Source organism: Panthera onca, chromosome F2 (genome assembly GCF_046562875.1).
Source record: "Panthera onca isolate mPanOnc1 chromosome F2, mPanOnc1 haplotype 2, whole genome shotgun sequence".
In the NCBI taxonomy this organism is placed as follows: domain Eukaryota; kingdom Metazoa; phylum Chordata; class Mammalia; order Carnivora; family Felidae; genus Panthera; species Panthera onca.
The window spans coordinates 17,634,584-17,649,187 of record NC_138356.1 but is presented as its reverse complement, the minus strand read 5'-3'; the positions used below and the strand labels follow the sequence as shown (position 1 = coordinate 17,649,187).

Below are 14,604 nucleotides of genomic sequence, written 5' to 3'. Positions count from 1 at the left end.
CCCTCCAAGTCCCTCCCAGGACGACTTAAGATCCCCTGAGAAATACAGTCTTCTGATTTTACACACACACACACACACGCACACACACACACACACACCAGAAAAATGACAATGGCAAAACAGCAGAACCAAATTAATAATCTGTGGATTTACAAAATCCTCAGAACTCTGTTACAGCAATGGAATGCTAGAACAGTAAAATAGATAAGCAAAGCATATGATAGCATTATATTCACCATAACTATGGTTATTATATTTTATAGGGTTCTAGTTAAACTGATATAATTTATGTATACCTGCACATTCACAAGACAGGTCTTCCTAGAATTCAGTTAGAGGATTTTTGAAACAAATTAAACTTACTGAGGATTTCCAGATGGTCCCAGGTTGATGTTCTGTGAGGTAGAGTGTAGCTATCAAGATGGGGGGAAAAAACAGTAACACTATTAATAACACTTCAAAGATTATCAGTCAATAAAATAATGGTTCTGAAATAAAATGTGTATAACTCTCCCATAGATATTGGATGTATAGCCATGTTAAAGAAAACTGAAGTCCTAATTCTTATTAAATGCATAAACTTATTTAGAAACACACAACCAATATAAACACACATTTTTATGACAAATTGGAAGAGCAGTTGTAAGGAAAAAAATAACACAGGAATGAAGCTCAAAGTTGTCAAATGAATGAAGTAAACTGGGGAAAGCTCCTTGGATGAGGTGGGTGTAGAAACCACAATTTACAAGGGACCATTTTTACATTTAAAAACTGGTTAAAGTGGCTACCTGTGTTTCAAATTTTCAAATAACTGCTCATTAATTTTATGACATGGAAATGATAATATGATGATGATGAAGACTGCAGATGCTGGATCAAATTATAGGAGACAGATTTATTTCTAAAGCAAATACACACAGACAGGAGTGTTTTTCTTTCTAATTCCACCACTGTGGTCTAACAAAAATTTTAGACAGTCTTTTTTCTTTACAATAATTAACATAAATTTAATCCCTAGTATTAATTTAGAACCAAATCTTTACTTACCTACTATGCCATAAAGCAATTTAACTAAAAAAAGATTCTAGTTCACTAATAATTAGCTAGAAATTTATCCCCAAATCCCATAAAACTAATCTAGTGATCTTGTTAGTGTGAGCACTTTTTATACAGCCAGGTGTAACTGAATTCTGCTTCACATAAATTCCCTTTGAAATTCTTTATACATACAATCACAAAGCTGCAGATATTCCAAATATGCATACTTTTACTAGAGCCTTATTATATGATTATACTTCCATACGTTATAGATACAAAATAAGTCGTAAAAACTTTTCTCTTTAAGATCAGAACTAAAAAATTTTATCTAAGCAATTTATTATTAGTGATATAGATCATATATATTTCCACTTAAATTCATTTGAAAATTATAGAAAATCTCCACAATGCAAACTACTTTTAAAAATAAGGGCAAAGGGGTGCCTGGGTGGCTGAGTCAGTTAAGCATCCAACTCTTGATTTCAGCACAGGTCATGCTCTCACAGTTTGTGAGATCGAGGACACACTGGGCTCTGCACTGACAGTGCAGAGCCTGCTTGGGATTCTTTCTCTTCCTCTCTCTGTCCCTCCGCCACTCACGCACATGCCCTTTCTATCTCAAAATAAATTTAAAAAAAATGAAAAATAAAGGGCAAAATTTCCTAAGCATAATAATACATTTCTTATAAAAATAACAATATTGACACCAGTTTCCTACTTACAAATTTATTTTCTACCAATATCTTTACATGAAAAATTTTCAAGTACTACATTTTCAGTCCCCAGAAGACAGAAATTTAGAGAACCATACAATCTATCACAAGACCAAAAAAAAAAAAAAAAATGTGTAAAAAATCTGGTTCATGAAACGAGATCCTATTGTGTCATAATTTTAACATGGAGTAATCTTTTCTGTTTATATATTATAGTGTTTCCGAGAATCTGATAACATAATCCAAACTAAATTACAATTTCAATACACTTATTCTTTGAATGAATGTGCAGAAAACTGGATCACTTTTCCATTCAATTAACTTTCTTTATATATTATATAGGTGAGGGAAGAGGAGGCAGTAAGCATGGATTAAACAAGGGCAACTTGTGCCCTGAATTAACACCGATACATAAAAAGATTTCATTACATAGCAATGATTTTCCTAACAAAGCATATTTCCAAAATAATAATGAAAATTATTGGGAAACATAATTAATTTTTTACCTACTATTTTTAAGACCTTTTAAAAAAAAGTTTTATTTATTTATTTTGAGCAAAGGTGCACACATGTGCATGGGGGAGGACAGAGAAAGAGAATCCCAAGCAGGCTCTGAGCTATCAGCAGTACCCTATTTCAGGAACCCGTGAGATGATGACCTGAGCCAAAATCAAGAGTCGGTTGCTGAACTGTGTGAGGTACCCTACTACCTACTATTTTTAAAGATTACAGTTAATCACTAAACTGAGGATGTGTTATAGTTTATTAACAGCATAATTATCATTAATAATTAATGATAATTAAACAAAAGCATGTTTCTTGGACTCTATTTTTCTCTAAGTAAGGGGAAAGGTCCTGATGTCCTCGAAGATATTTTCTGGCTATTAATTTAGTTATCCACTTAGAAGTCCTTAATAAATAGCTATAGCTGTAAGATAAAGTACAGCTTATTCCCTTTTCTGAACAGATTCTTTTTATCTGTATTTTAAAACTGCAAGAGATCCTAGTCCAATTACAGATTTTATGGATGAAAAAAGAGAAAGGAAATAGAATTCAGATCTAAGGTCAAAAGTGGTAGAGACAGGAATCAGAACTCAGGAAGCTCTCTTCATTTGGTTCTTTCTTCAAAGCCAGCTGCCTCCTATAGCAAGGCAAGATATTTTTCAAATAACCTAAACCTACATACTCTCAACATGATTAGCAAGTAAAACATGGAAAATCAGGATTATATACATTTTCTTTAAAATGTCTTTAATATTTCATTTTTGCATTAAAAATATATATACATGGTTACAAAATATGGAAAACACCAGGAAGATGCTTTTAAAAAATCCATAACCTTATTAACAGATGATTTTGCAAATATTGCAGTAATTTCACATAGTCTTTGCGTAGCTTTGAAAAACTGACTGGAATCGTCAAAAAAATTTTTTTAATGTACAATATATGGGGACAAACATTATTGAATTGGTTTATATTTACATTGATTCTAATTTTTCGTACTAAAATGATTACCTTTGTTTGTTTCTGCGTGAAGGATTATTTCATTTGCGTCAACTCCTAAATGACCTGAATATTTTCATGTTTGATACACACTGCCAAACTGTCAAATTATAGCGGTGCCAGGAAAGCCCAGGCAGGGATGCCTGCTGTGCCTTACCCTTATCAGTCCTAAAGTATTTTATTTACATTTTTGTTAATTTGGTAGAGAGAAAAAAATCTCTATTTTAAAAATTTCACTTGTTGTTGGCACTGAGGTTGAACATTTCCCACATGTCTGTTTACGAACAGTATTTCTTCATGTCCCTTTGCTTTTTATCTACAGGGCTTTAAATATCATTCTTTTCAAAAATCCATCTATATATTTTTACATAAATGTTTTCCCTTCTTAGGCCTTATTACAAATGCTCTCCCAGTTTGTTGTTTCTCTTTTGACAAGTTTCAGATATAAAATTAAGATATCCTTTTACGTTGTCCTGGGATCAACCATGTCACAAATGGAAAACATAAATCAGCTCTCTTAACTTGAAAGCCCTCCAGTGGTATCAGAGAAGTAAAATTACTACTTTACAGTAGTTGCAAAAAAGGAATAGGACTATTTTCCAAATGAAGATTTTAGCTATGGGACAGTAATGCTCTCAGTGATACTATCTTTTAAAACACAGAAACAGAACCATGAAAAAACACAACATTATAAAGACAAAAAATGTACTTTAAGGCAACATCTCTGATTTTCATGTATATATTTAGCAAATATATATAGCTTTCATCAATTTTAATTATAAAGGTATTACTGTGTTTATATTAATAGTTTTCATTATAATTTTAATTGCTAAATAATAATTCTCTGGGTTAAATTACTATAATTTACCTTTCCCACGTAACTTTCTAAAGTAAATGTTGAAAACATCATTATAATAAGCCAGAGCTTATTACATTTATATATTGGTTATCACAACTGGTTTAAAAAAAATAAGAATACCCTATTCTTTATTTGGAACACATACTGATTATGTGCACGTACCTACAGGAATAAAACTTAGTTGATGCCAACTGGCACATGCGTATTGATTGTTCTGCATATAAAAACCCGGCAATGAAGAGGAAGAAGTATTAAATTAACATTCTGATTAAAAAGGCCTTTCCTGCTGGTCAAAATTCAAAACAATAGTTTAAGTATGTTAATGATTATGAAGACATAGAATGATCAAAAATTAAGATGTAAAGTGAAGAGAACAGCATATAAAATTGTATATACTGTATAATTAAAATTAGGTAACTAAAAAATCCCTATATATTAAGAGAAGATTAGTTGGAAAACCACTAAAATGTTAAAAATTACTAGTCTGGTTAGTGATAAATACTTCTTACTATTTTCAAAACTTTCTACTAAATACTACCATGGATTACTTTTTATCATAAAAGTACTCATTTTATAAATTTTATAAGAAATAATAAGAGGTGTACACATTTGTTTTTTTGTATTCTACAGGGTAGAAAATTTACAATGGATGAGATTACATCATTTTAAGTAAACGTTGCCCTCAAGTTGCCAGTAATTTCATCTTTGGGGAATGGCATTTTTTCTGTTAAAAAATACAATCCCTCTTACTACCTTCTGAGTGCTTCTTTCATCCTCATCTTCGGATGGATCTGACTGATGTTTTGGGCTGTCCATTTGAAGGAATGCTCTGACATCTGGACTAAAAACAAAAATTAACTCTATTATAACTTTAAAAGCATCTCTATAGCTTTTCTCCCTTTTAAAATGAAAATAAAAGTAACCGTAATAGCATTTACAGTATGAATGCCAATACAATCCATCACTACTATTATAAAAGTAACAAGCTGATTAAGTTTTTAAATATAGGGAATCCACCTGAGAAATGATCAAAGATAAAAACAGGCAGTTCATAAAGAAAAACCCCAAATGGTAAGAAAGATGTCTAGCTTAACTAATAATCAAAGAAATCCAAAGTCAAACAACAAATGAGATACCATTTTATGTCCATTAATGGGCAAAGATTAGAATAAGACAGATAATATCAAAAGTTGATAGGGACATAGGGAAAGAGACACCCTCATGCACTGCTAGTAAGAAAGTAAAATGAGGAAACTTTTCTGAAAAGGAATTTGGCAATATTGGTTAAACTGTGTAGGGCCCATAATTTCCAGTTGTAGGAATAAACCACAAGAAAATTCTGTACAGGTTCAGTGAAAGACATGTAACTAGGATACTCACAGCAACTTTCTCTATAGTAATAAATCAGAAGAATAGGCATCCACCAATAGAGAAACTAATAAAGCTATGGTTGACGACCCAGAGAATTCCACTCAAGAGTCAGAAACAAGGAACCATGTAGCACAGTATCATTTTGTATATTTTAAATATTCACAGACATGAAGGAGCACCCAATAAACAAATATCCGAAGACATATAACAAACATATTCAAGTAGGGTTCAACAGTAGGGATGAAGAGATGGGTATGAAGATCAAACATGAAGAGAAAAAAAAAGTGGACTAAAATAAAAGGCCTTACTAAGAAACTCAGAAAGATGAAAAATAATTTTTATTTTTTTATTTTTTATTAAAAATTTTTTTTAATGTTTATTATTTTTGAGAAAGGGAAACAGAGCAAGCAGGGAGGGGCAGAGAGAGAGAGGGAGACACAGAATCTGAAGCAGGCTCCAGGCTGTGAGCTGCCAGCACAGAGCCCGATGCAGGGCTTGAACCCATGAACAGTGAGATCATGACCTGAGCTGAAGTCAGCTGCTTAACTGACTGAGCCACCCAGGTGCTCCAAAAAATAATTTTCAAAAAAGTGAGGAGCTGGTGAGAATGTAAATTAGTATAGCCACTATGGATAACAGTTTGGCAGTTCCTAAAAAAGTTAAATGTAGAAATTCCATATATTAAGCAATTCCACTCCTAGCATGTACCCAAGAGAAATAAAAACACATCCATTCAAAAACTCACAAATGTTCATAAGCAGCATTATTCACAATAGCCAGAAAGTAGTAACAACCCAACTGTCCATTAACTGATAAATGGACAAAATGTAGCATATCCATACAAAGGAATATTATTCTGCCATACAAAAGAATGAAGTACTGACATATGATATTGCATGGATGAGCCTCAAAAACAGTATGCTGAAAAAACAAAAGACAAAAAAGATCACATATTATATGACCTCATTTATATGCCATGTCCAGAATAAGCAAATTCACAGTGACAGAAAAGTAGATTAGTGGTTGCTAAGGGCTGGGTGAAAGGAGAAATTCAAAAGTACAGCTGACCCTTAAAGAACATGGGGGTTTAGGGGCCCTGATGCCCCATGCACTTGAAAATCCATGTGTAACTTTTGACTCCCCCAAAACTTAATTACTAACAGCCTACTGTTGACCTGAAGCCTTACCAATAACATAAACAGTTGATTAACACTTATTTTGTGTTATGTGTTTTATATAGCGTATTCTTACAATAAAGTATCCTAGAGAAAAAAGTGTTAAGAAAATCATAAAGAGAAAATACATTTACAGTACTGTACCAAAAAATAATCCATGCATAAGTGGACCTGCAAAGTTCAAATGCGTATTTTTCAAGGGTCAACTGCAGTCTCTTTCTGGAGTGATGTTAATGTTAGATTAGGCTTGAGACAACAGAATAGGATAGTGGTGATGGTTGCATAGCACTGTGACTATATTAAACATCACTAAATTGTATACTTTTGAAAACAGTTAAAAGGGTGGATTATATTTATGTGAATTTTATCTCAATAAAAAAAATTAAAAAAAATTTTTAAGGTTTATTTTTGAGAGAGAGAGAGCGAGCGGGAGAAGTGGGGGGGGGGGAGGGAGGGAGGGAGGGGGGGAGAGAGAGAGAGAGAGAGAGAGAGAGAGAGAGAGAGAAACAGAACTTGAAGAAAGTTCCAGGCTCTGAGGTGTCAGCACAGAGCCCAACACAGGGCTCAAACTCATGAACTGTGAGATCATGACCTGAGCCAAAGTCAGACACTTAACCAACTGAGCCAGCCAGGGGACCCTCAATAAAAAAAATTTTAAAGGTGAGGGTAAGGATCTTTAATCTTATCACACAGAAGCAACTACTACTAGTATCTTGGTGGTATTTTATTTTAATCTTTTTTTCTGTACCACTAAGACCATCTTCTATTTAAAATATTTTTAATGTTTTTCACATAAAAATTACATCACGAACATTTCCCCGTGTTGTTAAAAAGTCTTTGTAAACAGTCACTTTTGATATATGTATACTGTTGTACAGTGAGAATGCACTAAATGCTACTCAATGATTCTTTCATTTTAGGACACACAGATGGATACAAAGATTCCAAATTTTTACTATAGAATTTTCACTGCTATAAAGTTGTGATTGATAATCTTTGTGCATTCATGATTTTTAAAAACAAAATTATTTGGTCTGAATTATAAACCATTTTCAAGTTTTAAACATAGTTTGTTAAGCTGATTTCCAGAAAGGCTATACTAATTTATTCTCTCCCATCAGTGTATGAATATCCTGAAGACTCTCTCCAGCTCTGATTGGCATTAAATATTTCGGTTTATATTATTATCTCTAATAATTTAAAAGTGAAAAACAGTAATTTAAAGAAAAGGTATTAGTAATTAGTGAAATACAAATAAAGCAACAGTAAGATACTACAACCCACTTACCAGAATGGCTAACAATACTAAGTGCTGGTGAGGTGAGCAATGTGATCTTATAAATGGATAGTGGAAATATTATTTGGTACAATCACTCTGGAAAACATGTTTAACATTATCCCCTAAGGTTAAACATATACATAGCATACAACCCAGAAGTTCTACTCCAAGTACATCAGAAATATCTGCACATGTTAATGGCAACATTATTCACAATAAAATAAAAACAACTCAAATGTGCATCTGAGCAGTAAAATGGATAAAATGGAGTATATTCATACAATGGGATACTATACAGCAATGGAAATCAACAGGTTATAGCTATATGCAACAACATGAATGACTCTCACATGGTTGAAAATAAGCCAGATAAAGGGGTGCCTGGGTAGCTCAGTCAGTTGAGAGTCTGACTTTAGCTCAGATTATGATCTCACAGTTCATGGGTTCGAGCCCCGCACTGGGCTCTGTGCTGACAGCTTGGAGCCTGGAGCGTGCTTCAGATTGTGTCTCCCTTGCTCTCTGCCCCTCCCCTGCTCATTCTCTCTCTCTCTCAAAAATAAACATGAAAATAAGCCAGATAGAGAATATTGTATGATTCCATTTATTATAAAGTACAAAAATGGCACATTAATCTTTCCTGCTAAAAATCAGGAGAACGGTTATCTTTGGGAAGGAACGAAGCAACAGTGGTCGAGGGGAGGCATGTGAGGGGATTCAGGTATGCTAGTAATGTTCTACATTTCTTGGCCTGGGGGCTGGCAACTCAGATGCATTCACCTTCTCGTAGTTCATTAAGCTGCATAATCATGATTTGTGGTCTTTTCTGTATGTGTTACGCTGCAATAAAGCTAAAATAAGGTATTTTTACTCCAACTTGCATTTTTTTTTTAAAATTTTTTTTAATGTTTATTTATTTCTGAGACAGAGAGAGACACAGCCTGAGCAGGGGAGGGTCAGAGAGAGAGGCAGACACAGAATCCAAAGCAGGCTCCAGGCTCCGAGCTGTCAGCACAGAGCCCAACACGGGGCTCAAACTCACGGGCTGTGAGAACATGACCTGAGCCGAAGTCGGACGCTTAACCGACTGAGCCACCCAGGTACCCCCCAACTTGCATTTCTTAAATAATACAGAAATGTTCAGTTTCTCTGGTAATCAGCCACTTGCATCTCCTCTTTTATAAATCATTAAAGGGCTCTGTCCATTTCTTTTGGTGTCTTAAGTGTGTTCTGTCTGCACAAGCTCTTTCTAGATGAAGCAGATTTATCTACTGTTCTTTATTATGGGAAACTTTTTCTACATTTTTGGTTTTTAACTTCACTTGTGATTTCTGGGGTTCAAAAGTTTTTATTAAGTCAAATTTGTCATTGTTTTACTTTACATGTATCATGCATTGCCAATATGTTCAGAAAACCCTTTTTTATTCAGAGATCAGAGAAATGTCAACCTGCCTTATTCCAGTTTTTAAATAATTTTAAAAATAAATTTTAATAAAATTGTTTTAAACATTTTTTTTAATGTTTATTTATTTTTGAAGGAGAGAGAGACAGAGTGAGAGTGGGGGGTGGGGGGTTGGGCAGAGAGAGAGGGAGACACAGAATCTGTAGCAGACTCCAGGCTCTGAGCTGTCAGCACAGAGCCCGACAAGGGACTCGAACCCACAAACTGTGAGATCATGACCTGAGCCGAAGTCGGACGCTCAACTGACTGAGCCACCTGGCTCAGCCAGGCACCCCAATAAAATTGTTTTAACATAAGCAAATAAAGGTACTTTTTTTTCTATTTTTTTTTAAGATTTCACTTTTAAGTAATCTCTACACCCACCATGGGGCTTGAACTCACAAATCCAAGATCAAGAGTCACATGCTCCACTGACTAGGCCAGCCAGGCACCTTATCAAGTAGAAGTACTTTTTTTTTTTCAAGTAGAAGTATTTTTAAAGTGCATTTCCCTAAATGGGAATAAGAGGCACATAGTAAGTGTTCGAAATACACTTGATGATTGGCTTCTCTTCTTGCTCTCTTAAATCTGTACTATTTTATAGTTTGATGTTTAAATGAAAAGTGTGAAAATTAGCAAAGCTTGGTTAACATCAAGATGAGATTCAGAAAATATGAAATGTCATTTTTTTATTAAAAAGAAAACATCAGTTAAAAATTAAGTTTGAAAAAACTCTTGGTTATTTATTTTTGAAGTACTGGAAATGTCCTCGACCATGAATAGAATGGTGGTAGTTACAGGTTGTATATGTACATATAAATCCACTGGGTTGTATACTTAAGAACTGTGTATTTTATGGTATGTGTATTTCAAATGTATAATTAAAATTAATATAATCAAATTGCTTTTAGTTGAATTTTAATACCAAATATAACATTTTTATAATATTACTTTCCAGATCCAGGATGAATATTTAGAACTTAATATAGAGTGTTAGAAGTTCTGAGTAACACTTCAAAATGTCAGGAGAGGGGCGCCTGGGTGGCACAGTCGGTTAGGCGTCCGACTTCAGCCAGGTCACGATCTCGCGGTCCGTGAGTTCGAGCCCCGCGTCAGGCTCTGGGCTGATGGCTCGGAGCCTGGAGCCTGTTTCCGATTCTGTGTCTCCCTCTCTCTCTGCCCCTCCCCCGTTCATGCTCTGTCTCTCTCTGTCCCAAAAATAAATAAAAAACGTTGAAAAAAAAAAAAAATGTCAGGAGAAATAATATCCATCACCACCATTTATTCTATACTTATTCCATATGAGGCTCTATCAAAGAAGACAAGTTCGACCTCTTAATGTATACATTATATTTAAAACAAGCCACTAATATGCCAATTAGAAGTAATAAGTGCATACAGCAAAAATTAAAGATTAGAGGGATGGATCTAAGCTGAAGACACAGAATTTGTCCTAGGGCAAAGGCATAATGTTTAAAAAATAATTATACAGAGAGCCGAATCACAAAAGGCTCTTTGCTGAGGAAAAGACCAGATGTACAAACCCTGAGTTCAAAGATCCTCCCTAATTTTGTGTTTGTTACTTGCTAGAGGCTCAGGATGGAAAGGCACCTGCTCCTTAATGCACTGGCTAACCCCAGAGCTACCACAGGTGCCACACCTCTCCCTGAGCTTATCCTACCTGTGAGCATTGAGGGAAAATCCAAAGCACTGGGCAGGAGACCTTGGTCAGAGGAGGTCCAGTTCTAGAATTTTACTAATTTAATAAATTAAATTAAGTTAAAAAAAGAGGTCAGAGGACTTGCTCAGAATGGTACAAGCCCTCAATAATTATACTGTGAAGAACTACACAAATGGTAGTCACTTGTTTTAGAACTGCTAAATATACAGTCCTTCAGGCTGTGATTCTGAAAAGACTATTAAAGGGTGTCCTGTTTGCATCACTGTCTATAAGGCAATCTTCATGTCTACACAGATAGGAGAGCTATGGAAAAGCTCCCCAGATATTTTACTTTATCCCCTTTACTTCTTCTTAGAACACAATGCTTTATATATACAAAACAATGTAAGGGGCACCTGGGTGGCTCAGTCGGTTAAGTGTCCGACTTTGGCTCAGGTCACGATCTCACAGCTTGCGAGTTTGAGCCCCGCATCGGGCTCTGTACTGACAGCTCAGAGCTTGGAGCCTGCTTCAGATTCTGTGTCTCCCCTCTCTCTGTCCCTTCCCCACTTGTGCTCTGTCTCTGTTGTTCTCAAAGATGAATAAATATTAAAAAAAAAATTGTAAAAATAAGATAATGTAGGTAACATATATGTAAATTAAAAATCATAATAAATATAATGAATACCCATGAATTATCAAACTCAACTGAAAACACATCTCAAACCATGGATCTACCTATATGTTCCTTTAGAGGAACTTCATAAGGAGCTGCTGACTTCTGACTTCATCAGGAGCTGCTGGCCTACAGAAAGAAGCTTAAACTCATTAACATGAGATGAAATGTAAACACATAAGTATCTTCAATATGTCAGGCTTTTTGCAGATTCTGCCCCCTTTGTCTGGATGCTCTCTCCCTACCTTTTCCTGAACAACTGCACATCCTTTAAATTCCAGGAAGCCTTGCTTGACCTCCTCTGAAGAAAAGCTGGCCACATTTTTTCTCCATTATCTTCCAGCACTTCTATCATAAAACTTATCTACCTTTAATTGCTGATTTCCATGTCTGTTTCTCCCACTAGACTAGCCTGTGCCTTTGGAAAGTTCTCCTTATATACCAATGCATACAGCAGGTACTTCATAAATGCTTTTTAAAAAAAGGTTTTATCTAGGGGCTCCTGGGTGGCTCAGTCAGTTAAGCATCTGACTTCAGCTCAGGTCATGATCTCGTGGTCCGTGAGTTCGAGCTCTGTGTCAGGCTCTGTGCTGACAGCTCAGAGCCTGGAGCCTGCTTCGGATTCTGTGTCTCCTTCTCTCTCTGTCCGCCCCCCTGCTCATACTCTGTCTCTTTCTCTCAAAAATGAATAAATGTTAAAAAAAAATTTAAAAAAAAGGTTTTATCTGAATTCCAGTTAGTTAACATTACAGTGTAATATTAGTTTCAGGTATACAGTATAGTGATTTAACAAATCCTTTTTGAATGCAAGTATAAATATAACATGAATAAATATAGTTAGAAAAGTGTCTTAACTATGGGCTATGCAAATTTCTTTTAAGTTTAATCTACAAAACTAATACAAGTACAAAAGGAAGAAAGAAGATAACCAGGGCCTTGAGTTGATGGGAGGAAAAGGAGTTTTAAGAATACCAGGGAGGGGCGCCTGGGTGGCTCAGTGGGTTAAGCGGCCGACTTCAGCTCAGGTCATGATCTCGCAGTCCGTGGGTTCGAGCCCCGCGTCGGGCTCTGTGCTGACAGCTCAGAGCCTGGAGCCTGTTTCAGATTCTGTGTCTCCCTCTCTCTGACCCTCCCCTGTTCATGCTCTGTCTCTCTCTGTCTCAAAAAGAAATAAACGTTAAAAAAAATTTTTTTTTTAATAAAAAAAAAAGAATACCAGGGAAAAACAGCTTGATAATTTTACAAACATATACAGCACAGTAACATTCCACAGAACGTATAAAGTCTAGATCAGTAGCTTATTCATTATTCTTAGGTTTGGTTTCAGCGCCTCTTTAAAACAATAAAAATTACTTACTGGTTGTAAAGTTCTGGATATCTAACTAAGTTCTGAATGAATTCATTCAGTCCTGCTCTTCTTTGTTTAATAAAATCTGTTAAGAGAGACAAACTATTAGGATTATTTAACATCAGATTATGTAATTATCATCAATACAGTTATATAAGAATAGACAAGCACAAGACAGTGAATTCTGATCAAGAAGCTATTTAATTCATGTTTCCTGATCTACAATAAGAAATACTTAGAAATATATATATATTTTTAAGTCTATAAATACAATGATTATAAAATTAAAATCAAGCAGAAAACATATCTCCCAAAAGAAAACTCTCCAAAGAAATGCCTATTTTAGGTTCTAAATAGACTCATTACAAAACTTGGAGAGGTAGGGGTGCCTGGGTGGCTCAGTCAGTTATTCGTCCACCTTTGGCTCAGGTCATGATCTCATAGCTCGTGAGTTCAAGCCCCTCATCAGGCTCTGGGCTGACAGCTCAGAGCCTGGAGCCTGCTTTGGCTTCTGTGTATCTGTCTCTCTCATGCCCCACTCATGCTCTGTCTCTCTGTCTCTCTCTCTCAAAATAAACAAACATTAAAAACAAATATTAAACAAAATAAAACATGGAAAGGTGGTTTGCTTTGTCCAATTCCTCAAGTACTACCAGGCAATGAATAAAAATTAACACTATGACACTGGTGACTGAAAAATCCTACTAATTAAGATAAAAAAACCAAGAATTACTGGTAGTCCTTGTAACTGGGGAATGGTGATTAACTGGTTGAGTATCACCAAAATTTGCCTGCTAAAAAACTGCTGCTAAACATCCCCTGAAAGATACAATGGAACACTCCTAAAGAACAACTGTCCAGCAGTTTCAGAAGTGTCTGTACTATTGATAATTAAGGACCATGCAAGAGTAGTTTTAGCAATAAAGGTTAAGCACAAAAGTTTCTTGGAAATAGAAAACTCAATTCAAATATCTTGTTTCTGCTACTTACTAGCTAACTGACCCTGAACCGAAGACTTAAATCCTTACTTGTAAAATGAGGATAACATTTATACCTAGTAATTCTGTTATAGGATTGAGAGAACGCATAAGTTTACAGTAGAATGCCTGGAAGAGATAGCACAATCTTTAACCACTTTCATTGTTTTGTTATTTGTTGTTGTGGGGTTAAAAATCCATCATCCTAAATCCTGATTCTTAAGAGATACACTCTAAAAATGGAAAAATAGGACACTTGGTGAATGTCTCAATAAAATCTGGAAACAATATTCAACTTAAAAATGAGTTTTGGTTCAATACAATTATTTTTACTCAATAAAGCTTTTAATGTATAGCGTTTTGACACCAAAATTATAGGTTGTTTCTAGTCACGTACGTTTATTTCCATTTCTTAAATGTAAGGTATGGCTATAAAAGAACAAATAGAAATTAGATCTGGTCTCTTAGATCAGATGCACTTAGTATTTTTTTCTTGTTCGACTGTGAATTTCTTGAAGAATTTCAGGAACGTGTCTTTTAAAAAAATTTTTTTTAATGTTTTTATTT

The 14,604-nt window shown here is 34.9% G+C and overlaps 1 protein-coding gene across 7 annotated transcripts in view; it reads right to left on the bottom strand.

Moving 5' to 3' along the window:
- Nucleotides 1–14,604, bottom strand: part of SGK3 (serum/glucocorticoid regulated kinase family member 3) — a 147,835-nt gene that overhangs the window by 37,193 nt on the left and 96,038 nt on the right. For all 7 annotated transcript variants that reach the window (XM_060610658.3, XM_060610657.3, XM_060610659.3 and 4 more), the window contains 3 exons: nt 13,070–13,145; nt 4,867–4,954; nt 364–413 (listed from right to left, as the gene is read on the bottom strand). In XM_060610658.3, coding sequence (XP_060466641.1) covers nt 364–413; nt 4,867–4,954; nt 13,070–13,145 — 214 coding nt within the window. The remainder of the gene's footprint in view (nt 1–363; nt 414–4,866; nt 4,955–13,069; nt 13,146–14,604) is intronic.